General features: G+C 49.3%; 1 protein-coding gene across 1 annotated transcript in view; it reads left to right on the top strand.

The window, feature by feature from the left end:
- Positions 1 to 26,538, top strand: part of FGD5 (FYVE, RhoGEF and PH domain containing 5) — a 166,159-nt gene that overhangs the window by 116,239 nt on the left and 23,382 nt on the right. The window contains exons 8-12 of the mRNA XM_022562752.3: positions 17,688 to 17,848; positions 18,120 to 18,276; positions 18,895 to 18,982; positions 20,643 to 20,693; positions 21,278 to 21,336. Of these exons, the coding sequence (XP_022418460.3) occupies positions 17,688 to 17,848; positions 18,120 to 18,276; positions 18,895 to 18,982; positions 20,643 to 20,693; positions 21,278 to 21,336 (516 nt within the window). The remainder of the gene's footprint in view (positions 1 to 17,687; positions 17,849 to 18,119; positions 18,277 to 18,894; positions 18,983 to 20,642; positions 20,694 to 21,277; positions 21,337 to 26,538) is intronic.

The following is a 26,538-nucleotide window of genomic DNA, read 5'->3' as shown; positions in this document are numbered from 1 at the left end:
AATTATCCAGAGCAAAAGGGAGTGACTGACAACCTCAGGGAATCTAGGCAGGCTTCCCGGAGGGGGTGACTTTGGGGCTGAGTCATAAGGAAGGGCAAGGGAAGAGGGTGCAGCAAAGATGTGGGAAGTGAGGGCATCTGTCCCATAAAGGCCCTCGTGACCGCTCCCTGCTCGGCTGGGCTCTCTAAGCCATCTGCAGTCTCCTCGTAGGCTGGCACCTGGTCCCGTGCTGCTTTGATTCGTCTTTGTGTCTTTCCAAGAATGTCAGAGCTGGGAATGTCCATCCTGAGCGTTTTGTCGGTGGTGATGCAAAGGCCAGTGCCCCTCGGTGGCTGAGCCAGGAGGAAGCCCCAGGTCTCCTGACTCCTGCGCTGCCGTCCTGTGTTAGTCACGTGTCCCCTCCGCCTTTGGAGCTCTTCGGGGCAGGGGCCTTCCTGCCGGCAGCGGAGCACCAGCACCAAGCCAGGTCTTTGGTTGAATCCTGCTGAGGTCCCTCTCGGTGACATCACCCTGGTGTCGTGTTGCCATGTGAACAGAGGCACCCAGGTCCCCGGGAGAGGGGGGATAGAGCACTGCTCTGGCCCTGCACTCCCAGCCCCTCGTTTTTGCCCTTCAGGCTGAGAACTTCGTGTGGGTGATTAAACCCAAAAGCCCTCAGGTGTGAAGCGCAGCGGCCCCAGCACGGCAGGAAGCATCACTCTCCCTTTTGTAATGCTTCTCCCTTGCTTCTGAGCTGGCAGCTTGACAGAGGGGCTGCGCCTTTTTGTTTTATGACTTTGTTAAGAGGGTTCTAACTGGGAAACTTCATCTCTGTTTGCACTGCTTCCTGCCAGTTGGAAAGATGCTGAAGCCGCTGGTAATCCATAATAATATCCTGAGGAGGGGAAAAAAAGAGCACATAAAAAAAAAATCACAATTCAGAAGCTAGTTGTGGGAAATTGTGGCCTGGAGCTACATTGTGATGTTAGTGCTTATGGGGATAGAAGTGGCAGAAATGCCCCAATGTGACTCCATGTCCTAGCCAGGGACACTAGTCCAAAGGAGAGCACAGACTTTGGGACGTTCTCCACCACCCCCCTCCCTGGGTCTGTGTCTGATTGCTAAGGTTGGCAGGTACTCTCAGAATTTCTCTGTGGAGATCCGCTGCTTTTGAAATTCCAAGGCTGCCCGGTGGCGGGAAGGGCCCAACTGTGCATTTCAAACCTCCCCAGCTAGAACAGTCCTCGACTCCATCGTGCTTTTGTTGAGAGGGCGACAGGGATAGCCTCTGGCCTTCTGTGTTAGGGATTCAACTTTGTGTTTGTCGAATGGTAGATAGCGCTACCTCAGGTATTCATAAAATTTCTGGTCATCCAGAAGTGCATTCTCATGGTCAAGATCTTGTTTTTCTACAGCCTATTAACTAAGAATGGATTTTACATATTTTAAACACTTGTGAAAAAAAAGGCAAAGAAGAGTATATGACTGAGACCATATGTGGCTCACAAAGCCTGAAATACTTATCATGTCTTTACAGGAAACTTTGCTGACTTCTGGTTTAAAGACTTGCTCTATCCTTCCTTGAGCCCAGTCATAAATGTATTCATCCACCTGCCCACCTGTGTGTGTGATCAATCTCTCATCCACTCATCTAGCCAGGCTTTCACCCACTCATCTGTCCTTCCATCTGTCCATGCACCTAATGATGTGTCCATCCAGCCAGCCATTCATTCATCAAACTCCCTGTCCACCCATTCATCCATTTGTCCGTCCATCCGTCCACCCATCCATCCATCCATCCACCCATCCACCCATCCATCCATCCATCCATCCATCCATCCATCCATCCATCCACCCACCCACCCATCCATCCATCCACCCACCCACCCATCCACCCATCCATCCACCCATCCATCCATCCATCCATCCATCCACCCATCCATCCATCCATCCATCCATCCATCCATCCATCCACCCATCCATCCACCCATCCATCCATCCATCCATCCGTCCACCCATCCATCCATCCATCCATCCCCCCACCCACCCACCCATCCATCCATCCATCCATCCATCCATCCATCCATCCATCCATCCATCCACCCATCCATCCATCCATCCATCCATCCATCCATCCATCCATCCGTCCACCCATCCATCCATCCGTCCATCCGTCCATCCATCTGACTTACCCGTTCCTTCTGGACAGAACATCACAGGGTGTTTACAACACCGTAGACACTGAGATAGGCCTTGGATCCCCAAAGAGGGAAAAGGCCCCCAACCTGCCCTTGAGTAGGTCTCCTTTTTCTGTTGAGGGAAAGGTTGGAGGTGGGGAGAACTATATATGTGAACAGTTGTGCTACTCTGTGCTAAGTATAATTTGTGCAAAAGTCTGCACGAGCGTGGGGGGCAGAGAGGCTTATTCCCCTTTGGGGTATCCAGGAAAGTTGGCAGAAGAGGTGCCACTGACATGGACTTTGAGGGAGCCACCAGGCCAAGGTGGTAGAGGAGGCAGGTCGTCAGCATAAGAACACTCACAGGCCTAAAGGAACGTGATATGTGTGGAGAACAGGGCACCATCACACGTCGTTAGAACATGGATACGTTTGGAAAGGCAGGTTTCCAAGTGGGTCAAGTGATGGGTCCAAAACCAAGGTTAGGACCAAACTGAGATGTACCTAAAATGCCAAGCTAGAAGGCTCCTGCTTTTCCTTGCATATAATGAGTCATTGGAGATTTTAAACTGGTGTGGCCCCTAGACACCTTTAATTCTCTTGTTTTGTCATCTAAAACAAATCCCTCTCCTACTGTAACCAAAAGTGCGGTCTGGCTGCTCGCCACTCAAAAGCCAATAAAGAGGCCGCGTTGGTGGACAGTTTGCTTTATTTTGGATGGTGGCAACTGGGGTGGGCAGTGGCACAGTGCGGACGACTATCCAAAGGCCGACTCCCCACCACTGACAGTTGGGGGCAAGAGCTTTTATAGACACAGGGAGGGGGCTACACGCAGAAACAGCACAGTCAGCTCTGACAGTCATCTTGAAATTGGTCTTCAGCGGTCTGACCAGCAGCATCTTGATTGTATTAGGTACAGTTAATCTTCAGTTCCAGGTTCGGTTTGTTTCCATCTTTTTGAGGCCAGTTTTTGGAATTGTGGCAGCTTATGTCATGGCTACAGTCTGGTCATGATGTAGTTCACTTCTTCCACCTGGTGGGCGTTTTAGTATCTATAAGACAGCTCACAGGATATGGCTCAGGATATTATCTATAGCCCTTAAGGAGCTAAAGGAACTAAAGGTCCTTGACTATGTTTAATGACTAAACTATTATTATTTGGTCTCCTTTGACTGTTTTCATTTGTTTCTGCATTTTCTCAGTTCTCTGATTAAACTTATTCTTTGGCCAAAATTTTTCCACAGACAAAAGGCAGACTGAGGACGTGGGGTAGGGGGTGGGCAAGGACCATAGGGTCCTGCTCCGTGTCACTAGCAGTTGCAGAAAATTCCTACCATGGGTCCCTCCTTTGGGCCGAAGCATTGTAGGCCTGTGCATAAGCCAGTCTGCTGACTGGGAGAGGTGACTGTGGAAGCTGTCACCATCTGAGACCCCAGGAGGAGGTTCCTCACCCAAGAGGCCCTATGCGGTCTGATCCTCATCCACGTCTGCGACCTTTCCTCTGACCACTTTCTCCTTCCTGCACCCCAGCCTCACTGGCCTTCTTGTTGTCCTTCAGGTGCTACAAACGCAGTCACATTGCATGGGTTTTGCACTTGTCCCTTCCTCCACTGGCATGTCCTGCCCCTGCTCTTCTCACAGCCAAGTTCTTCCTTCTCATTCTGGTCTCAGTTCAAGTGTCACCTTCTCAAAGGTGGTGCCCAAAACTTAGTGGCATAAAACAACCATGTTATGATGTTCACAGATTTTCCGGGCCAGGAATTCGGACAGGGCAAGGTGGGGAGAGTGTGTCTGTCCTCCATGATGTCTGGAGAAGACTAAAATCAAGGAGTGACTTGATGACCAGGGGCTGGAATCAACCAGAGGTGCCTTCACACCAGCTGCTGCTGCTCGGTGCTGGCTATTGTCTGGGACCCCCGCTGGGCTGGCGGCCAGAACACTTACTGGTAGTCTCTCTGCCTGGGCAGGTTTTGGCTTCCTCACAGCATGGTGGTTAGATTCCAAGAATGAGTGTGCCAAGAGGGAGCCAGGAGGAAGTACGTGACATTTCTATGATGTAGCCTTGGACAAAGCCAGGTCATAAAAGTAGCACCACTACTACCACACTCTGTTAGCTGAGACAGTCACAAAAGTCCACCTTCGCTCAAGGGGAGGGAACATAGTCTTCACCATTCAGTGGGAGGAGTATCATGAATACAGGATGGCTGCTGTATTCTAGCCATCACATCTGTGTCCCAGGCAGGAAGAAGGAAATGGGGGGAATCAAAAGGTTATGCTCCTGGCTGAGTTAGTCTACTTGAGACCAATTTCCTGAAAGCCTCGCTGGACAACTTCTGCTTTCATCTCATTTGGCACTCCTAGTTGCAAGGGAAACTGGGTCAACTGGGAGTCATTTGGTCAAAGTTGGGTTCAAGTCAGCAGCTGTATTTCTTGTGTGTTTATTCTGGGGCCCAGTCTGAAGGTACAGCAGGTTCCTCGGGGGAGGCTATTCCCAGGGTGATGGTAGGAGAGCAAGTAGAAACACCAGAGGGCTCCTAAAATTCACGCTCACAACTGGCGCATCGTCGCTTTTTCCCACGTGGCTTTGGACAGAGCAAGTGTCATGGCCAGGCCCAGAGGCAAGGGACAGGGATGTGCTCTCCCCTGCAATGAGGCCGTGACAAGGGTGGGATGCAGAGAGGGCAAGGAACCGCAGCTCTCCTGTCTTCTGTGCTCCCTCCTGCTTCATTTTCTTTTCTTTACTGCACCTTTTACTATCTGAAATGATCGAATTTATCTGTTTGTTTACTTGTTATGTTGTGTTTTTATTTTCATTCAGTTTCACATACTTTGTAATTCCCTTTGTGCTTTCTTCTTTGACCCATGGGTTATTTAAAATTATTTAGTGTCCACATATTTGTGAATTTCCCCCGTTTCCTTCTGCTTCTGATTTCTAATTCCGTTGTGGTTGGAGAATGTGCTTTGTGTGGTTTCAGCCCTTTTAAATTTATTGAGACTTGTTTTATGGCCTGACATATAGTATATCCTGGAGAATGTTCCGTGTGTACTTGAAAAGGATGTGTGTGGGGGTGTCCTGTAGATGTCACTGAGGTCAGGGTGATGGTAGCGCTCTTCAAGTCTGCTGCCCCCTGTGATTCTCTGTCTCGTCTTCCATCCCTCCCGGAGAGTGGGATGTTGAAGTCTCCACCTGTGGGTGTTGAGTCCTCCATGTCTCCCTTCAGCTCTGTCTGCTTCGCTTCGTGCATTTCAGGGCTTTTAGGTGCTTGCTTATTGTCTGCCTCTCTCACTAGACTTGGAGCTGCTTGAGGGCAAAGCGCTTGTCAGATCTCATCCCCAGTGGTTTGTGATGCCTGGGATGCTGTCGGTGCTCAGTAAATGCCTGATGAATAAATGATGGCGGGGTCAGTTCTTCCAAACAGTCTTACCATTTCTTCAATCAAAATTATTTCCTGAGTAACCTCCTGTGGGGTGGGTACGGGGGACTTATGGAGGAATGACAAGCGGGAGGGCCCTGCCCTCCAGGAACTGACAGTCCAGGAGGGAAGTGGGCATGAAGGAAACAGTATTAATACAGTGGTGGGGGGCACCCAAAGGCTGCAGGGGCTCAGGGGAGGTACCCGCCCCAGGCCTCTGGGGGTCCAAGAAGGATTCCCAGAGGAAACGTGTCTAAGCTGAGACTTGAAGGATGGGGATGAGTTAGCTGGGTGGGGAGCAGTGAGGAAGGCTTGCACCTGGCAAAGGGATCAGCATGTACAAAGGCCCAGAGGCCAGCTGGAGAATGGTGTGATTGGGAACGGAAAGAAGTTCAGCCTGGCTGTAGCGTGGTGAGTAAGAGAGCGGTGAGCGCTGAGGCCAGCACAGCCAGGGCAGAGCCCGGAGAGCCCGCGAGGCATGCTTGGGGTTTGGGTTTGATCCGCTGAAGGTCCGTGGGAGGCCGTTGGGTGATTCTAGCAAGAGTGAGAGTGGGCTGCGGTGCTGCAGGCAGATTTGAGGACTGTGTGCCTGGGACTGATGGGCCGTCGAGTGTGGGAGGGGGAGGGCAGGCTCCAGGCTGACCCCAGATTTCTGGCTTGCTGACTTGCTGACTCGCTAAGACAGCAAGTGCTGGAGGGGGTCAGGCTAGGCTTGGGGGCAGATGATGGGTTAAGTTGAGGGAGGGGGTCTTGGGGAAGGACGTGCTAGTGGTCAGCTGGGTGCGGGATGTGCACCAGAAGCGGTCAAGTGTAGAGAAGTTAACTGAAGCTCCAGGAGAGGCTCAGATTTCCCCGAGGGAGGGTGCAGTGTCAGGAGAGGGCTCTCAGGGACCCTGGGAGGAAGGAGGTGCCCTGGAGTGGGGGAGCCTGCCAACCGGCAGGCTTTTATGAAGGGGCGAAAGGACTTTGGGAGGGGTATTAGGCAGACACGGTACAGAAGGGCAGGGAGAGGCTCATGGATCCTTCCTGTGCCCCTCCCACTGACAGCACCGCCTGCTCTTCTCAGCGGTGGTAACCGCTGGAAAGGATGTCAGGGGTGTAAGGAGCACCCCAGGACACAGCCCGACTTCTCAGACTGCTCGGAGAAAGAGGAGAGTCATTCAGAAGCCCTTCCTTATCAGCACGTAGGAGTTTAATTTGGCTGCGGCCTCGGTGCTGACATGACTGGGGCAAACAGAGGATCTAGAGGGACTTTTCGGCAACTTTCTGAGTTTATTTACCTAAATTGGTGTGCTGTCAGTTTGGCCCCCCTAGTCCCCTCTTTTCTCACCCAGCCATAGAGCATTTGTTGAGCTCCTATGTGTGCTTAGCAATTTACATACGTTAGCTCATTTAGTTGCATATAGTTTGTGCTCAGTAAATATTTCTCACATGGTTGGATGGGTCCAGAACTGAGTCCCAGAGAAGGTGAGTGACTTACCCAAAGTCACACAGCCAGTGAGAAGTGGAGCCAGGGCTGTTTGACTCCAGAGCCCTGAGAAGGGGGAGGAGACAAATAAATGTGGAACAGTCCAGTAAGGTGGCAAGGAGCCCGAGGAGGGAGGAGTCAGTGTGAGCCGGAGGAATGAAGTCAAGGAAGGCTTCCTGGAAGAGGAGGTGTTGAGATGGACATGGATGGACAGGAAGTAGAAACAGGCCTTTTGGCAGGTAGGAGCCACAGAAACAAGTGCACAGATGGGAGGGCTTGGGGAGTGTAGGGTGTACAGGAAGAGTCTGGAGAGCTGGTCTTCAGGCAGGGCCTGAATGCCAGGATGTGTCGTGTTTCAAAAAGGAGACATAGGAATTTGGGAGCCCTGAGGACTCGAGCAGGGCAGATGTAGTGAGGGAGTTGTAGGGAAGGTTGGTCTGGTGGGTTTGGTGGGAGGGGGCGATGCTGGAGGACCACAAGTTTAACCCAGACTAAGCCCCCAGACGGCCTCATGCTGGGGAAGTTGATGTATAGCCAGGAAGATTTTCTGTTTTTCAGGGGCAGGAACGAGGCTGTCTCTTACTTATTTTTGCAGCCCCTGCCCACTAAGAAATAATTTTTAATCAAGTTGGCGGGGGTTGGGGGGGTTCTGTTTCTCAGTCTTTGCTGGCAGAGAGCACATTGATCTTTGGGAGAAGCAGAGAGAAGCAGATTTTAGTTGCGCGTGAGAAAATGTGCTCGCTTTCCCCCTGAAGTGCCAGGGGCGTTGGTGAGCTCCCCATTTTGGGAGGTACGAATTTGGTAGCTGTTGGGGGCATCTCAGTAGAGGAGTTTCCTGTGCTAGGCGTGTGGCTCTTCCCTCTGTATTTTCATTCAGTTCAGGAAAAGAAATTGCTGTGTGACCTTGGAAAGTCTCTTTCTCCTTGATGCCTCACCCTGAGATGGCTGATGGGACTCAGACATTTTTAGCCATGGAAGCTTGTTTTCAAAGGAATTTCATTCAGAATGCCAGTATGAAGAGTGGATGAAAGTGGAGGCACTTTTGTTCAGAGGCAGGTGGAGGCCAAAGTCGGCTCTGACTCCACCTTCCTTGGCCCTGGGTCTCCACGGAGTACAGTGTGAGAAAGACTCATCTACATCAGTGGTTCTCAAAGTGTGGTCCCCGAACCAGCAGCATCAGCATCACCTGGGAACTTGTGGGAAATTCATAGTCTTAGATCCCACCTCAGAACCTCAGATCTGCTAAGTCAGAAACTCTGGGGGTGGGGCCTGGCCATCTGTGTTTTCAGAACCCTCCAGGCAGTACTAACATTTGAGACACACAGATGGGTGATCCTGTAAGTTCCCTCAGCACAGGCCTGGCAGCTTTAAAAAAATATGGATGCTTGGGTTCCACCCTCAGAGATTTGTGTTTAATTGGTCTGGAGTGCAGCCTGGTCATGGAAACCAATGGAAACGCTCCCCAGGTTATTGCAATTTGCACCTGAAATGGAGAACCTAGTGGGAAAGTAGCAAACATTTTGCTTTGTTCAGCACAGTTGTGAACAAAGCCGGGTCAATCCAAGGGTGAAACAAAAATGGGTAGACACAACCTGCTCTCTGCTTAATTGGAGGGAAGATAATAGAAACATGCAGAGCAGGTAAATAGCCTGACAATGCAAAACCTTGTAAAGCCATTACTTTTCAGGCTGGGATACAGGTTACACCGCCCCAGGTATGCAGTAGGTGCCTGGGGCATAGTTGAGGCCACGGGATAAACACGGCACATTTATTAAGAGCCTCCGCTTTGCTCTAGATGTGAAATTTTAAATTAATTAAATTGGGTATATTTTGGAGAATAATGTAAAATATGCATTCATTTTTAAGCTAAAATATGAGACTTCAGAGACATTCTGAGATCGGGGTGGCTCCCTTCAGGCTGTGACCCCGGATTTCTGGAGGCCCTAGGACACTTGAGAGTCCCTTAGACTGATTGCTGAAGTAACCCAGGAAGGCCTCATGATGGAGGTGGCGTTTGAAAGCAGCTTTGTATAACCGAAACTAACACAGTATTGTGAAGGAATTATACTCCAATAAAGGTCTATTAAAGAAAGAAAGAAAGATGAGCAAGATATGGATCAGATGCTGGAGGCACAGAATAAACACACAGAGGCTGGGAAAGAGGATTCTTATAAAGCAGCAGTTCTCAAAGTGTGGCCCCGGGACCAGCAGCAGCAGCGACATCAGGGAACGTAGAAGAAATGTTAAACTATCCAACCCCTCGCCCGACCTGCTGAATGGAAACTCTGGGGCTGGGGTCCAGCAAGCTGGGTTTGAATAAGCCAGGCAGGAGATTTGGACGCACACTCTGCTTGGAGCCCCACTGGTGTAAAGGAATGAGCGTCAGCTGCAGAGACCAGCGCGGCCAGCTCCTGAAGGGCCGTCAGCGACCAGCCAAGCAGACTAACTTGGCTGTGAGGGCAGGAGAGGCCGCGAGGGGTTTGGAGGAGCGTGAAAGCAGGGGGGAGCTCTTGCGTGTCCTCACTCCCCCAGGGGCCTCAGAGAACTGTTTTGCTTTTTTAAAAAATGTCTTGTAACTTACCTACAGGTAAGTGCACACATCTCAAGGGTGGGGGTCAAATTTTTAATACATGCCTGTGTGCACACTTGTAACCACCACCCAGGTAGACCATCCCCATCGTCCCAGAAGGTACCTTGTGCCCTGCCCTAGTCGACGTCATCCCCCCAGAGGGTACCACGATTTTACTTTCCATCACATTCAGTTGGTTTAGCCTGTTCCTGAACCTCATCTGAATGGAATCATGAATTGTGTATTCCTTTTGTCTCTGGCTTTTTTTAGCTCATCGTAATGTGAGATACATACCAGTTTTCCGTGTATCAGTGTTCTTTCGTATGGATCTCCCACAGTTGGTCTATCTATCCTCCTGTTAAAGATCGTTTGGGTTGTTTCCAGTTGAGGCTATTACGAAGCTGCTCTGAATGTTCTAGGGAACTCATTTCTCCTCAGTATTTACCTAGGAGTAGAATTGTCGGGTCATAGGGTGAGCATAGATTTGGCTTTATTAGAAGCTGCCAAATAGGTTTACAGCGTGGTCGAAGCAATATATACCCCGACTCCCGATGTGTAGGACTAGCGCTTTCTCCACGCACTGGCCGCCATACCCGCACTGTCTGTCCTTTCACTCATGGCCATTCTGCTGATCATGTAGTGGTTTCTCATGCGATTTTAATTTGCATTTCCCTGATGATTAATGAAATTGAGTATCTTTCCTCTGTTTACTAGCCATTTGGAAATCCTCTTTTGAAAAATGTCCTAGGCTTACTTTTTTAATTGGGTTGTCTGTCTTTTTCTTTTTGATTTGTAGGAGTTATTTAAGTATCCTGGACACAAGTCCATTTTCAGATATGTGTACTGTGAATAGTCTCCCAGTCTGTGGCTTCCCTATTCAATTTTTTCAACAGCTTAATTCAGATATAAATCTCATAACCATATAATTCATCTGTTTAAAGCGTAAAATTCAATACTTTTTAATATATTCAGAGTTATACAGTTATCACCACAGTCAATTTTAGCACATTCTCATCACCCCAAAGAAACTCCATACCCCTGAGTTATCACCCCCCTCAGCCCTAGGCACCCACCAGTCCAGTTCTGTCTCTATAGATTTGCCTATTCTGGACATCTTATATAGACGGAATCATACAATTTTTGGTCTTTTGACACTGGCTTCTGTCATCTACCATAATGTTTTCAAGGTTCATCCATGTTGTAGTGTGTGTCATTGACTCATTCCTTTTCATGGCTAAGTAAAATTTCATTGAGTGGATATACCATATTTTTGTTTATCCATTCGTCAGTTGATGGACATTTGGGTTCTTTCCACTTTTTGACTGTTATGAAAATGCTGCTGTGAACATCCATGTGCAAACTCCTGCATGAACACGTTTTCCATTCTCTTGGGTATATACTTCGGAGTGTATGCTGGATCATACGGTAACCTTTCTTGAACCTTTTGAGGAACTGCCAGACTGTTTTCCAAAGTTAGCTGCACCATTTTACATTCCCACCATTGTAGTATGATGGTTCCAATTTCTCCACTTCCTTGCAGCACTTGTTGTTATATGTCTTTTTAATTATAACCATCCTGGTGGGTGCAAAATGGTATCTCATTGTGGCTTTGATTTTGCATTTCCCTGACGACTAATGATGTTAGGCATCCTTTCATGTGCTTTTTGGTCATTTGTATATATTGTTCGGAGAAATGTCTTTTCAAATCCTTTGCCCATCTTTCAATAGGTTGTCTTTTTATTGTAATTCTGTATACAAGTCCCTTATCAGATACATGATTTGCAAATATATCCTCCTATTCTGTAGGTTGTCTTTTCACTCTCTTGATAGTACCCTTTGAAGCATAAAAGTTTTAAATTTTGATGAACTCTAATTGATCTATTTTTTCTTTCCTTGCTTGTGCTTTTGGTGTCATAGGTAAGAAAGTTTTGCCTAGCCCCAAATCACAAAGATTTACTCTCATTTTTTAAAGAGTTTTATAGTATTATCTCTTTTTTTTAAAGATTTTTTTGATGTGGACCATTTTTAAAGTCTTTATTGAATTTGTTACAGTACTGCTTGTTTTATGTTTTTTGGTTTTTTGGCCACAAGGCATGTGGGATCTTAGCTCCCCGACCAGGGATCGAACCCACCCCCTTGTACTGGACGGTGAAGTCTTAACAGCTGGACCTCCAGGGAAGTCCCGTATAGTATTAGCTATTACCTTTAATCTTTGATTTTGAGTTAATTTTTGTGTATGATCTAAAGAAGGAATCCAGATTCATTCTTTTGCATATGGATATTCAAATATCTCAGCACCATTTGTTGAAAAGACTATTTTTCCATGGAATTTTCTTGGCACCCTTGTCAAAAATCAATTGACCGTAAATGTGAGGGTTTATTTCTATTCCTTTAATATAAATGTCTGTCCTTCCATCATTACCACACAGTCTTGATTCTTATAGCCACATAGGAAGTTTTGAAATCAGGAAGTGTGAGTCTTCCAACTTTGTTCTTTTTTTAAGGTTGTTTGGGCTATTGCATCTCCATATGAATTTTAGGGTCAGCTTGTCAATTTCTGTAAAAAAGGCAACTTGGGTCTTGATAGGGGGTTGATGTGAATCTGTCTTTCAACTCGGGAGTGCTGACCTGTTAACAATATTAAGTTGTGAACATGCGACATCTTTCCATTTACTTAGGTCTTCTTTAGTTTCTTTCAGTGATGTTTTGTTGTTTTCAGAGTACATGTTCTATGCCTCTTTTGTTAAATTTATTCCTAAGCATTTTATTCTTTCTCATCTTATTTACTTTTAAAATTATTCTTAGCCTTTTATTTTAAAATAATTCAAGGGACTTCCCTGGCGATCCGGTGATTAAGGTTCTGTGTCTTTCCACTGCAAGGGGCACAGGTCCGATCCCTGGTTGGGGAACTAAGATCCCGCATGCCTCATAGTATGGCAAAAAATCAAATGAAAAGTAAACTTTATAGAAAAGTAACAAGATTAGGAGTAGTACACAGAACAACCAAATTCCATTTTTCCGTATTCATCTTCTAACGTGAAGTCCAATTTAACAGTTTTTTTCTGTATGGTTAGTACTTTTTGTATACGGTTTAAAAAGTCTTTGCGTGCCCCACAGAAACATTTTCAGGATTCCAAAGTATCCTCCGGTGATTGGCCAGGTCAGATGAAGTCATGTGCCCTGGACAGCTCACGGCTTCTGCCAGGGCGCAGTTATAACGTAGGTGGGTCAAGGTTGATGTTGGTGTACGTTTGGACTCATGGGATTCCAGTGCGTCCACTTGACTTCTGGCAGCACCATCAGTGGTTTGACCACTTGCAAGGAGTGGGAAATTCTGGCCACCCACTAACTGTTTAGCCCAGAGAATGGAGATGCCATGTCACCCAGAAAATGCAATGAGTGGTTTGGAGAAGGGGAAAGGAGCCAGAGGACCAGGCCCCTGAATGTGAGGTCCCTGCATCCACTGCAGGCATGTCCAGAGCAGGGTCCTGGGAACCCCGTGAGCTCCCAGGAGACTCGTCTGGGCTCCAGAGGCATAGGCCGTCCTTGCCTCTCTCCCAGGCTGCCCCAGTGTCTCTGAGGTTGGGCAGAGCCCTGGCCAGGATTCTGGAGATCTGGGCTCCAGCCTCCCTCCTTGACCTGAGCAAGTCACTTACCTGTCTGGGCCAGTCATAAGAGGAGGAATTGGCGTGGAGCAGCTGGAAGAGCCAGGGTTCTGAAGTCAGGCTGACGTGGGCTCAAATCTCGCCATCTGGTGGCCTTGGGAGAGTTAATTAATCCTTCTGGGCCTAATCCCTTATTGGTAAAATAGAAATAATAATAATGCAAGCGTTCAGTAACCATCAGCGTTGCTGTTTGTTGAGCACCTGCCCTGGGCTGGGTGCTCGGGGCACAGAGATAAGTACCACTCAGTCTAGGGGAGAAGCAAGGCCCAGAAACGAATCTTCCTAAAACATGACAGAAGGAGGTCTGCACAAACCCTGTGCAGAGGTACGTGTGTCCGCATTTAGCAGAGGGTGAGATTGAGGTCCATGGTGATGGAGTGACTTGCCCCAGGTCACATGGAGGCAACCGTCTAGATAGACAAGGACTCGTTCTCGTTCTCTAGAGCCCTCGAGGGTTGGGACAGGAACTCCACACAGAGCGGGGGAGGTACGTATGTGAGAGGGTAGACCGAGTCAGGAAGGCCTCCGGTGCCCCAGGGGGTTGGACTGGACCCTGCAGGCATGGGGTCCAGTCACTTCGTACTCCTTACCGACTCTGGTCCGTGCACTCTCTCCCACAATGGCACCATTGGGTCCTGGCCTCTCCCCTGTTCTGGACGACTGGAACGGCCTTCTCACTGGTCTCCCACTCCAGCCATCTCCAGTTTGTTCTCCCAACAAAGTGAACTTTTAAAGACAGATAACCTGGTCACTTTGCTCCCCTGCTTAGCACCTTCAGTGATTCCCCACCACCCCAGGATGAAACCCAAGTCCCTTAAGCCTGCTGCAGGGCCCTGTGGGGTGGGTCCTGTCTGACCCTCCAGCTTCATCATGCTCCAATCCTGCATGCGGCCTGCGTGCACACACCCACGGCACGCAAACCACACCCAACTCGGTTCCTCCTCCACCTCAGGGCCTTTGCATATGCTGTCCCCACACCTGGAACACTCCCCCTCTTGTCTCAGTGTGGGCGTTACCTCCCTGGTGCTAAGCCGGGTCTCCTTCCCGTGGTCTGCACAGCCCCTGTGTTTTTCCCATCACAGCAGTTACACCCCTGTGTTGACGTCATCGTTTTGCTCACTGCGTTTCCCCTAGATGGCAAACTCTCTGACGGCAGAACAGCGTCTCTCCTATTCCCACTGTCCCCTCAGGGCTTGGGGCAGAGCAGGCGCTCAGGATATTTGTTGAGTGATAAGGAGATGAGGACCACAGATCTTCTACCCCCTTCCTCCCTCTGTGGTGGCTGCCAGGCCCCGAGGTGCGGTGATGGCAGAAACCGTTCAGGGAGCAATGGATGGGGCGGTGGGCCCTCGCGCTTCCAGCCGATGCGAGTTTGCAGAACGGATGTCTGTACGGTTCCGATTGTGCTCCAGTTCAAGGAATGAGTCATGCTGTTGGTGGCCGTCCTGCCCATTGGGACTGAGTCAATTGAGTGAGAATTAATTACAGATGAGAAGCCAGCTTGCAAAGCCATTAATATTTAAGCTCCCTGGAGTGTGTGATGCAAATGCAGCCATCAGCCTTGTCTTTGCTTGTCCTTCGTGTTCCCACTCCCTCTCCCTCTCCACCCCCTTCTGTGTACTGTGGTCTGCGTATCAGGGTGACCCTATTCAGGTCTTGGCTCCCCCGTGACTCACTCTCCTTTTCTGGTAAATAAGGGCGCTGCAGTGCATCCATCAGCAAGTATTATAAAACACCTCTGTGTCGCATGCTTTGCTGGACTTCAGAAGCATGGGAGGAAACCAACAGATGTGGCCCTGCTCTGAAGATGTCATATCTAAAATTGAACCATTGCTGCCGCAGGAATAGCGCTTTATAGTTTACAAAGCAGTTTCGAACATCAGGATGAGCCTCTCAGGAGCCTCACTTTGTAGATACCTGGTGGTACTGTTATCCCCATTTTCCAGGTGAGGAAACTGAGGCTCAGATAGGTTGACGGCTTGCCCGTGATTGCTTCTGGGGTAGCTGGGCTGGAACCTGGCACTGAGCCGATAAGGGGGTGTGTTAAAGTCCTCTGTCCACCAGCTGCCAGGCAGGAGGGGTTATCAGCCTCATCAAGCACGTTTTCTCTCTTTCTGTGGGATGCCACGGCTGAGAAGACCCTGCAGGGCTGGAGACTGAGTCCTAGTGAACACAGAGACGCCGAAGGGAGGAGTGGGCGGGCCCTCCCGTGGGCCCTCCCATGCCAGGTCAAGGTCAACAGAGAAACCTCCCCTCCAGGTTCAGGATGACCCCAAGTGTCCCAGAGCCAGCTGTGGGCAGAAATAAGAATTCAGTAGCACCACCTGCTGGCTGCCGTCCCCACCTAGCTGCCCTCTCATTGTCATTCATACTTTCTCCATCCTCCTAAACTTGCTTTCAGGAAAGGCTCTGGTAGCTCAGGTACAATGCGATTCGGTTTCTAATTATGGCTCAAGCACGTGGCCTCCACTTAAGGACACACATTCTCTCCACCCAGTTTCCGACCTGAGTGTTGGGGCTGGTGAGGGCCGGCCTCAGACAGGACCAACTCATCCCCCCTCCTTGGGAGTGCAAGCCAGGGTGGCCGCCCTCCCCGTGTCCCCCCTGCCGTTGCCGGACGCAGGACGGGGTGAGGTGTTGAGGAAGTGGGGACCTTTGCAACCTCCACATCTGCTGCCCTTCCTGGAGCACAGTGGCCTCTTTACAGATGTTCCGGGGCAGCCAGAGAGTCTCCCCGGGTCTCCGCCCCTCCCGGTCTCTGTCTCGCTCTCTCCATCAGCACCCCTCCCTCTCCTCCTTTGCCTCCGTCTGCCCCACCCACCTCCCTGCCTCTCAGGCACTTTCCCTTTTCAGATCTCTATGTAAAGAAACTTTTCTAACGGTAAAAACTGTTCAGCAATGGGATTAACTGTCTTGCCCGTAATGAGTTCCCCATCAGGGAGGCAGTTGAACGAGGCAGGGTGGTCGTCCTTCCTGAATGTTGACAAGGTGACGTCACCTTCTGGATTTGGGCCGGACCATGGCTGCTGATGCTGAGATTCACCTGATGTGCATTGCTTCAGGATTCAGGGTGGTTTCAGGATAGTCCATGTATTTGGAACCGTAGTGCTGGGCCTCATGTAAGAGCATGCGTATTTGAAGATCAGACTTTTTTTTTTTTTTTTTTTTTGCGGGCCTCTCACTGTTGTGGCCTCTCCCGTTGTGGAGCACAGGCTCCCGATGCGCAGGCTCAGCGGCCATGGCTCACGGGTGCGCCGCTCCGCGGCATGTGGGATCTTCCCAGACCGGGGCACGAACCCGTGTCCCCTGCATCGGCAGGCAGACTCTCAACCACTGCGCCACCAGGGAAGCCCAAGATCAGACATTTTTGTTGTGAGAAAGAAGTCGTACATTCTTTATAATCTTAATGTTTATTAAATTTACTTTAATTTTTAAAAAATATTTATTTGGTTGCACTGCGTCTTAGTTGTGGCAGGCAGGCTCCTTAACTGCAGCTCTTGGGCTCCCTAGTTGTGGCTCACCAGCTCCTTAGTTGTAACATGTGACGTCCTGAGTTGTGGCAGGCGGGCTTCTTAGTTGCAGCTCGCAGCCTCCTTAGTTGCAGCACATGGGCTCCTTAGTTGTGGCATGCAAATTCTTAATTGCGGCATGCATGTGGGATCTAGTTCCCTGACCAGGGGTCGAACCCAGGCCCCCTGCATTGGGAACGCAGAGTCTTATCCACTGCGCCATCAGGGAACTCCCTAAATTTACTTTAATTGTTAAAGTATGTAATCATGATACAGAAATGGTAGAAAACAGAGGCAACAAGGGAAAATAATCATTCCTAATTCTATACCCCTGACGCTGTAACTGTTTACATTTCATTCCCTTTCAGCTTTTTCCTTCATTCATTTTTTACACAGCTGTGTTAGGGTAGGAAGACAGCTTTGTACCCCTTCCTGATTTCTTAGCACTACACATGAATGTTTTTACAGCCATCATCTTCACCATTTTTACACCAGGGAGCAGATGCCTATAGTTTCTTTAGACTTTGTTTTGAAAGAACAGCCCATGAACCTCTTCAGAGGTGGATAATTGTAAAGCAAGAGCTGTATATTTCTTCAGAGAAGGAATTACACAACTTCTTACCCATCTATTAAAAGAAGAGTGTGCACCCAAGGTCCCACAAGGAAGGGGAGGAATGAGCATGCTTTAAACCTACTCCATACTGGGAGCTGTGGGGGGCTCTTTGGGCATCAGTTACCTGTGATCACCAGGTGCGTGTTGTCTCCCCCATTTCACAGGGTCTGAGACACAGGTGTGAGGTCCCGTGCCCTCAGTATGTACCCAGGGCTCCAGAGCCGCGGAGGAGCTGCCTGGGGGACTGTGCTCAGTCCAGTCGACTCATGCGTAACAGGCCTCTCGGGGTTTCAGGATTTCCATGGAGCTGTCATGGGGGCCTTGGATGAGATGGACCAAGAGGGCAAGGACACGTTGGCCAGGGAGGAGCTGCGACGTGGCCTGAGTGAGCTCCCACCCATCCGCGACCTTCACCAGGGGATCCTGGAGGAGCTGGAGGAGAGGCTGTCACACTGGTGAGTGGCCCCGGACCCCCGGTCCCCACCTCGTTGCCTTGGGGAATGCAGGAGGTGGGGTAAAAACCCCACCATGTGAAATGGTGTCTCCATTTGACTGGTGGGGAAGCTGAGACACGGAGGGGTTAGGTCGTTCACCCAAAGTAAAGCAACCGTGGGAGAGTCGACCTGGGATCCCCACCAGGGATGCAATGCCAGCCTTCACCGTCCAACACTGTGTGGTCACAAGGCTGAGTTCTTGCTGTCCTCTCCGCCCCCTCCTTGGCTGCAGGGAGAGCCAGCAGAAGGTGGCTGATGTCTTCCTGGCCCGGGAGCAGGAGTTTGAGCACCATGCCGCTCACATCCAGCAGTTTGATAGGTACCTGAGTCTGCTGGGTGAGAACTGCCTCCATGCCCCCCGGCTAGCAGCTGCTGTCCGAGAATTTGAGGTGGGTTGTCGGTAGTCCAAGAACCTGCTCTGAGGATGCAGGGGTGGGGGTGGGCATGGAAGGGCTTAATGCAAATCAGTGGGGCTTCTTAGTGGGGCAGACGGGCAGACCTGGGGGTAGGGAGGAGAGGGTGACCCAGCAGGAGGAGAAACCCAGAACATCCCCTGTTGGGCCATCGATGACAACTCCATGAGCACCAGCCATGGGGAGAGTTTTAGTAGCTGTTTCTCTGTCCAGGAGAGAAGCACAAAGCAAGCTGGGGCCCTAAGCCACTGGAGTGCCCAACAAATGACCACCAACTGGGGATCCAGTTACTGGGCAGCAAAATCAGGGACGTTGTTCTACCACTAACATTAGATGCAAAGCAGGGTCTGGGAGCGATGTATAACTGAGTGTAGCACAGTCTGTGAGCCTGAAAGAATGAACTGTCAGAGTGGGGCGGTGCTAATCTGGGAGGACACCCTGGAGGAGGGGAACCTGGTTTTGGAGATGCTCAGCCTGGCCAGGAGAAGGCATGGAGGGAACATGTGTGGGTGGGCTCATGTGGGATGCCGTAAGCCCGGAGACCTCAGGCAGGGGTCTCTGATGGAGTTTCGTTCTCCTGTCTCTTGGGAGCAGCAGAGTCAGCAAGGAGGTGGCCAGAGCGTGAAGCACCGGCTGCTGAGGGTGGTTCAGCGCCTCTTCCAGTACCAAGTGCTCCTCACAGGTGGGCCCCACAGGAGGTCAAGGTGTACCAAGCTGGTGTGGGGAGGGGAAGCACCTGCAGAGGGGTGGGGGAGGCCTGGCAAGGTATGCGATGAGACCTCCCCTCCCACTGTAGCAGGAAGGGGTGGGAGGAAGGATGCCGTCACCCCCTGCAGAGGTGCCAGGCCCAGCCACCACCTTCCCTCCGGCTGAGCTTTGGATCCCCTGCTGCCACGTGGAAACTTGCCCGAGTGGCCACCTGCTACGTCTCCCTTAAGCCTCTCCCGTCCTAACACACAGGAACTCACACCTTCCCCTGGGCTGCATTTCCTCCCTGGCTCAGTGGGTCTCATTTCCCTAAAGCTGTCTTATCACCAGAGCCCTCTTGAATCAGCGGATGTTTTCCCCCTTGGACCTGCTGGCCCTCTCTGTGGCTTTGCCGCTGACCACTTCCTGCTTCTCGAAGCCCTTTCCTCCCGGGGCTTCTGTGGTATACTCTCTCCCTGCCTCCCTCTGACCCCTCTGACCGCTCCCTCTCCATCTCTACTGGCCACTCTCCACGGCCCCGTAAATGTCAGTGATTCTTGGGGCTCTGCCCCAGGTCCTTGTTTCTTCCTTCTATACAAACTTCCCTCAGGAGTGTCATCCCCTCCCCTACCTCTGCCTGCCAGAAACACCCTTACCTCTGTCCTGAGCAACTGCCTTCTAAATGGACAGAGACCCCTGGCTCAGGAGCTGGTGCTCTGGTGGGGAAGATGGAACTACACACATAGAGATAGGCATGTAACTCCAGGGACCAACCAGGCTGTAAGAAAAGACATTACGGCCAGGAGATGGAGGATTTTTTCATCTAATTCAACCAGTATTTATTAATCACCTACTGTGTACCAGGCTCTGTGCTAGATGCTGGAAAGGTAGAAGTGAATTAAACAGTCAAACTCTGTGATGCTATGGAGCTTATACTCGAACAAACAAATAAGGAAATAAAAGTATAATATGTCCATGATAAGAGCTTTACAGAAAAATAAAGCAGATTAAGGACATTCAGGGGAACAGGGATGCTGTATTAGATCCATCCCTCAGGGAAGACCTGTCTGAGGAGGTAACATTGAACAGAGATATCAGTGAAGTGAGGACATGAGCGATATGAAGATCTGGAAGAAGAGAGTACCAGGTGGAGGAAATAGTAAGTGCAAAGGCCCTGGGGTCTGAGCAAGCTTGGCATGTTCAAGAAGTAGCAAGAATGCCTACATTGCCCCACTAAACGAGAGGCATGGAGAGGTAGCTGGAGCAAGACCAGCCCGTGTCGAGCCTTACGGGTGTAAATGTGTTAAGGGTCTGACACATCCCGCTCTACCATGTTGGTGGCCACATCTGTCTCCCCCGGCTGACTGTGTGCCTCTTTGGCATAGCACAGTGCCAGCCACACAGCAGGTGCTGAATAGATATTTGTGGAATGAGTGAATGAATGACTAGCGGTGGTGGGCGTGATGCTGGTGGTGATTCTGGGGGCCCAGTTTCGTGCCAGTGTGTTCTTGTGATGGGCTAACAGAAGAGAGGGTGGGCATCTCATTCTTCTGGAAGTCTCATTCCTTCTCTGGAGGCAGAGGGGCTCCTGTTGTGGACACGAGGGGCTGCCCTCCCCAGGGCAAACTGACTCCTGGCTCTTGTTCTGTCTGCAGACTATTTAAATAACCTTTGCCCGGACTCGGCTGAGTACGATAACACGCAGGGTAAGTCCGGTGTGAACCCAGAGGAAGGGGATACATTCCTGTTTTGGTCCCTCTCCCCAACTCTGGACTCTACACCAGATCCCAGGCACACAACACAGCCCCCTCCCCCCAGCTGGGTGTGCAGGGGACGTGAGGCCTCCGGGGCTGCCAAGTGACTCCCCTTCACCTCAACCATGGGGACTCCCTGGGATGGGCTGACGTCCAGTCAGAGGAGGAGAAGGAGGTGATCAGAATTCAGTGATAGGAGGTAGTGCCAGGTCTAAAAATCTTACCCAGACTCCCTGTTTCCTCCTAGTTCTGTGTGGCTGTCCCTGCATACGACCTGCCGGGGCAGTCCCTATTTTAACATATTCTAGTTACAGCCAAGGAAACTGAGGCATGGGGTGGTCACGTGACTGTCAAGGTCACTTAGACGGTAGTGGCCAAGCTGGGATTGGGCCAGTGACCTGACCCGGCCATGGGAAGAATTGGTGCCACCCATACACAAGGCCCTGCAGGGGTCCTGCGTGGGGAGAGGCGAGGAGGTGGCAGCTAGCCCGGCCCGCCCCAGGAGGCCCAGCCCTCGGCTCTGCTTCTTTCTGTAGGTTCGCTGACCCTCATCTCCAAGGTCACAGACCGCGCCAATGACAGCATGGAGCAAGGGGTAAGTCCAGCCCTGGGCAGCTTCCGTTGGCTGCAGGTTCCAGGAGCCCCTCCACCCTGCACAGGTCTGCCTTGTGATACCCCACTTCTTGGTGAGGGGCACAGGCAACCATTCATCTCATGGGATCTTGCAACGAGCCATGGGTTCTGGCGCTGACATGTGCTGTGTGACCTCAGGTACTGTGTGTCCCTCTCTGGGTCTCCAGTTCACCATTTATTTGAATAGTGAGGGAGGCTGCAGACTTGCACAGACCTGATAAGTAGTGCCCAGACTGTAGTCTGAGAACATTTGCGTTAGCACCTGGAGTGGTCTGTAAACTACAGATTCCTAGGCACGCCTTAGGTCTTCCCAGTTGGAACTTCTGGGATAGGGTCCAGAGATAGGCATTTTTAACAAGCACCCCAAATAAATGGCCCACAAAAGTTTGAGAGCCGTTCATCCACGAGAACATGTGAGCTCTAAAGCATGCCTGGTTCTGACAGTGTATAACTCTGCATTCGGGAGATACTGATCAGATGCTTACTGCGTTTCTGTCCAGGATGGCCAGTTTTATCCCACCTCCCAACTCCGTTCCAGTGGTTACCACAGTTACTTGTGTCCACATATTTTCTGCTCCTCTAAGCAGTAAATATGCTAGAGCTGTGTGTTAAGAACGATTCTGAGGCCGAGTCCTAGACCATTGGGAAAGAGTTCAGTGATCGGTTAGTGATGTCTTCCACAGGCAGAGGTGGGAGTGATGGTGGTGTGTATGCCGAGCTGTTGCTCAGCTTTGCTGTGGCAGGTATGCAGAGCACCCATATAGTCAGTCATCAGCAGATAGAAATAGGGGAAAGGAAATAACGTCTCTTGGACCCCTGCTGCATGTCACGTCTTGTATTGGGGTCTGGAGATGCAGAGCTAAGACGTGAATCCCAGCCCTTGAGAAAATCACAGCTTAGTGGAGCAGTAAATACGTGGACATGAAGAACCATGATAAACATCGTGAGGGAGAGAGAGAAAGTGGTACAAGGTTCAGGGAAGGGATTCATCTCTCCAGCAGGGAGATAACTGAGAAGCAATGATACAGGAGGAGCCCACACAGGGAGGAATGTGCGTGTGCCATGAAGGCAGAGGGAGCAAGGGTGGTCCAGGAAGAGGGCCTGGCCTGGGCACAGGCGTGGAGATGGGAAAGTGCCGGACATGTCAGAGATCAGAGGGTCACCCAGCGTGGCTGGAAGATGGGAACAGCGTAGGTGCGGTCGGAAAAGAGTCTGAGGGGAGAAGTCAAGGTGGCTGGTGGAGACGTGTGCAAGTGTGGAGGCTGAAGACAGCTGGGTGCGAAATCCAGGGGGTCAGACACGCTGTTGTCATCAGCACCCCGCCCCTCCGGTGTCCGTGGGCTCCCTGCTCTTTGGCATTTTGTACATACAGTGAGATTTCCCTCACTGTAGCCAAAAAACAGAGGTGCTTTGGAGTCGGCGCCCTGTCGTGACGTAGCAGCAGATGGGCTGGGCTGCCTACACTTCCCTTTAGGAGGGATATGCCTCTGCTTCCAAAAGGGAAAATCTGGGTCAGGAAGGGCTGTGTCTTCCCTCCTGTGGTGAGCTCCTGCACATGGCCCCTGCCTGGAGGAGCAACTGGAGTAGCCCACGGCCAAACGCCCTCCTGGCTTTCTCCAAGGGCCAGGCTTGATGCTACGCCAAGATGCAGGCTGGCTGTTGTCTCTCCAGCTGCCTGTGGACACTGCACCAGGCCTGCTCTGGACTAGTGGCCTCCACCTCACGCCTGCTGGGACCGGGCTAGGACTCTGCCTGAGCCATGGACGGGCAGGTCCAGATAACCCAACCCCGACGCAGAGCTCGGTGGCTGTGAGTGTTCCTGAAAGATGGACTGGGGCTCTGCCTCTCCCTCCCCCCTGGTCCCCCTCCAGCTCGGGCCTCATCACCTCCCAGCTCTGCCATTCCATTCTCCATCTGGCAGCCAGAGTGATCCTATTAAAATATGTTTGATGGTGCCAGAACCCCTTTTTGCAAAGTCTTCCATGAATCTAGATGGCCTTCAGTAGAATCTGGAAAGTACTTATTGGTTGTGAGGACCAGCGAAGGCTACTTGGAGGAGGGCAGCGTTCGTTTGGGGTTTATGCTCACATCAAACCATTACCACAGTTCCTCACACAGGTCATAGCTGGAGGTATGGTTTCCAGGAAAAGGCAGATCCCACCACCCCGCCAATCCAAAATGGGACCCACATACCATCCAACACACAGTGTGAAACACCACCATCCCCACCTCTCCCCAGCCCCTGGCTACCACCGTTCTGCTTTCTGAATAGAGCTTTTTCGGGAACAGTTTTAAATGTATAGAAAACATTGAGAAGATTATACAGAAAGTTCGCACGCATGCCACAGTTTCCCCTGTTACGAACATCTTATATTAGCGTGGTACGTTGGTTACAGTAAAGAACCAATATTGATGTAGTATTATTGACTAAATACCATAGTCCATTCAGATTTGCTTAATTTTTGCCTAATGTTTTCTCCAGGTTGTCATCCAGGATATCGCATCACTTTTATTTTTATTTTTTTTGTTTTGTTTTTTTTTTCACACACACAACACACACACACACACACACTGTATTTTATTTTTACAAGAGATAAATAAACTGACACCAAGCACTGTAAATGGGTGACCACAACAAAAGCAAGCAACAATGATTGCAATTACCGAACATGAAACACACTCACACTGTGTCATAATATTGACATTCAGTCCAGGAGTCCTCCACTGTAACAGCTCCTTTACTTTGCAGTGAAAATTGATTTGTATATTTCTTGCCTCTGAGTCCTTGCGGGATTTCTTTTTAATTCAAACAGAAAGTCACAAAAATTATAATCATCCTCATCAGTTCACTCAGTCCCATGTAATTAATTTTTTTTCATCTTGATCTTTTGTGAGCACTTTTATGAATTCGTCAGTTTTCCATTAGAGTTCTGAAAATGCTTCTTCATTCAGTTCAGCAGTACGGTCAGTTACCAGAAACCTGTACTCGTCAGAGCCTTTTGTATGAGTTCCTTGAAGATGAAACCCTTTTATAGGAACATTTTTGCAAAAGCATCAGAGTGCACCCAGAACTGTCTGTAAATGACAAAAGACTTAAAAATGACCACGGTTAAAGATTTGATGAAAGTTCGTAATAATGCAGTTGACAAGGAAATCTAGTTGTTTCTGAGATATACATTTTAAAGTAATAACTAGAATTATGACTTAAACATTATACCAGAACATATAAGATTTTTAGATATTTATCACGTCACTTTTAGATGTCATGTTTCCTTAGGCTCCTTCGACTGTGACAGTTTCTCAGGCTTCCTTTGTTTTTGATAACTTTGACAGTTTTGAAGAATACCAATCAGTTATAGTGTAGGATGCCCTCTGTTGGGATTTGTCTGATGTTTTTCTCATGATTAGACTAGGTTTGTAGTTTAGGCGGAAGATCACAGAAAGTACTATTCTCATCATAGCATATGAAGGGTACATACTGGCAACCTGTTGTATGACTGTTGATGTTGACCGTGATCACCTGGCCAAGGTTGTGTTTGTCGGATTTCTCCATGTAAAGTTCCACCCCTACCTGCCCTGTCCGTACTCTTTGGAGGAAAGTCACTTATGCACAGCCCACATTTAAGGAGTGAGGAATAATGCTCCCTCTCCTTGAGAGCAGAGTATCTACCTAAATTATTCGAAATTCTTCTGCAAGGGAGATTTGTCTTTTCTCTCGCATTTATTAATGTATTCACTAATTCTAAATAAATTATTTATATCAGTAAGAATTCACGTATATTTATTTTATGTTTGAGTTCTAATCCCATCTACTTTATTTCTCAAATTGTTCCATCTTTGGCCATTGAGAACCTGGCCAGTTGGATCCTGTGCCTCTTTCACATACCCCTGTTGGTGTGGGTTTGGGTGGGGATTTTTATTTTGTTTATTTATTTTTTGAGCACTTCCTTACTTTCTGGCACTACAGGATGCTCCAGGTTCATGTTGTATATTTCCTGCTCCAGTCCTAGAATCAGCTATTTCTCCAAGGAGGCTTGGTTCCTTTAATTGGTTAATGGTATTAGAAACCAAGATCTGGGCACCAGGTTTGCTCATTGCTATTGGGGTATCATTTCTTCTAGATTCTCTTAGCTATAGAGCAAAGTAATAAATGTGTATATACCAACCTGTGTATATACTCATATCTATAGCTATTTCTATATATAACCACCTGTATTAAGCTAGATACGAGTTCTTACTGATGTCTTCAACTCTGATTCTTACCAAATGGATCATTCCAGCCTCCTTCCCTGGCTTATCTGTAAATTTCCACTCCAACAGGGAGAAACCTGGCTCCTGCCATCCAACATCCATTTATTTAATTGATCAGTTTACCTTCCTTCTTAAAAAATATTTTTCCTGGGTATAGAAATATGGGTTGACCAATATTTTCTTTCAGTACTTTAAAGATGCCATGCCACTGTCTTATGGCCTGCCTAGTTTCTGATAAGAAATCTGCTGCAATGTTTATATTTATCCTCTTTATGTAAAGTGTCCCTTTTTTACTAGCTGCCTTCAAGATCTTCCCTTTACATTTGACTTTCAGAAGTTTGACTATGATATCTAAGTATGTGTGTTTTGGAGGGGTGTGGCATTTATCCTGTTGTGATTCCTAAACTTCCTGGACCTGTGGTTTGTTGTTGTTCATTAATTTTGGAAAATTCTCTTGGATGCCCTGTTCTTCCTCCCCACCCCCACACTCTATTTTCTCTTTGTGTTTCAGTTTGGTGAATCTCAACTTACCTATCTCCAAGTTCATTCATTCTTTCCTCAGCTGTGTTCAGTTTGCTGTTAAGCCTGTCAAAGGAATTCTTCATTTCTGATACCACATTTCTTATTTTTCACATTTCCGTCTGTTCATGCATGCTGTCTACCTTTTCCACTAGCTCCTTTAACATATGAATCATAGCCATTCTAATGTCCCTGTTTGATGGCTCCAACATCTGTGTCACCTCACATTCTGGTTTTCTTGAATGCTTTATCTCTTGAAAATGAGTTGGGGTTTGTTCTTGTTTTTTGTGTTTCCCATAATGTTTAATCAAATACCAGACATATGTGTAGAAGAACTGTAGAGACTGGGGGAAATAGTGTCTACCTCCAGAAGTGGACATGCTTCTTTTGTACT

Source organism: Delphinapterus leucas, chromosome 10, assembly GCF_059928025.1.
Source record: "Delphinapterus leucas isolate spDelLeu-1000000601 "Yukka" chromosome 10, BTC_Dleu_Yukka2, whole genome shotgun sequence".
NCBI classification, from domain to species: domain Eukaryota; kingdom Metazoa; phylum Chordata; class Mammalia; order Artiodactyla; family Monodontidae; genus Delphinapterus; species Delphinapterus leucas.
The sequence above is the reverse complement of the archived record's forward strand: the minus strand, read 5'-3'. Positions and strand labels throughout refer to the sequence as shown.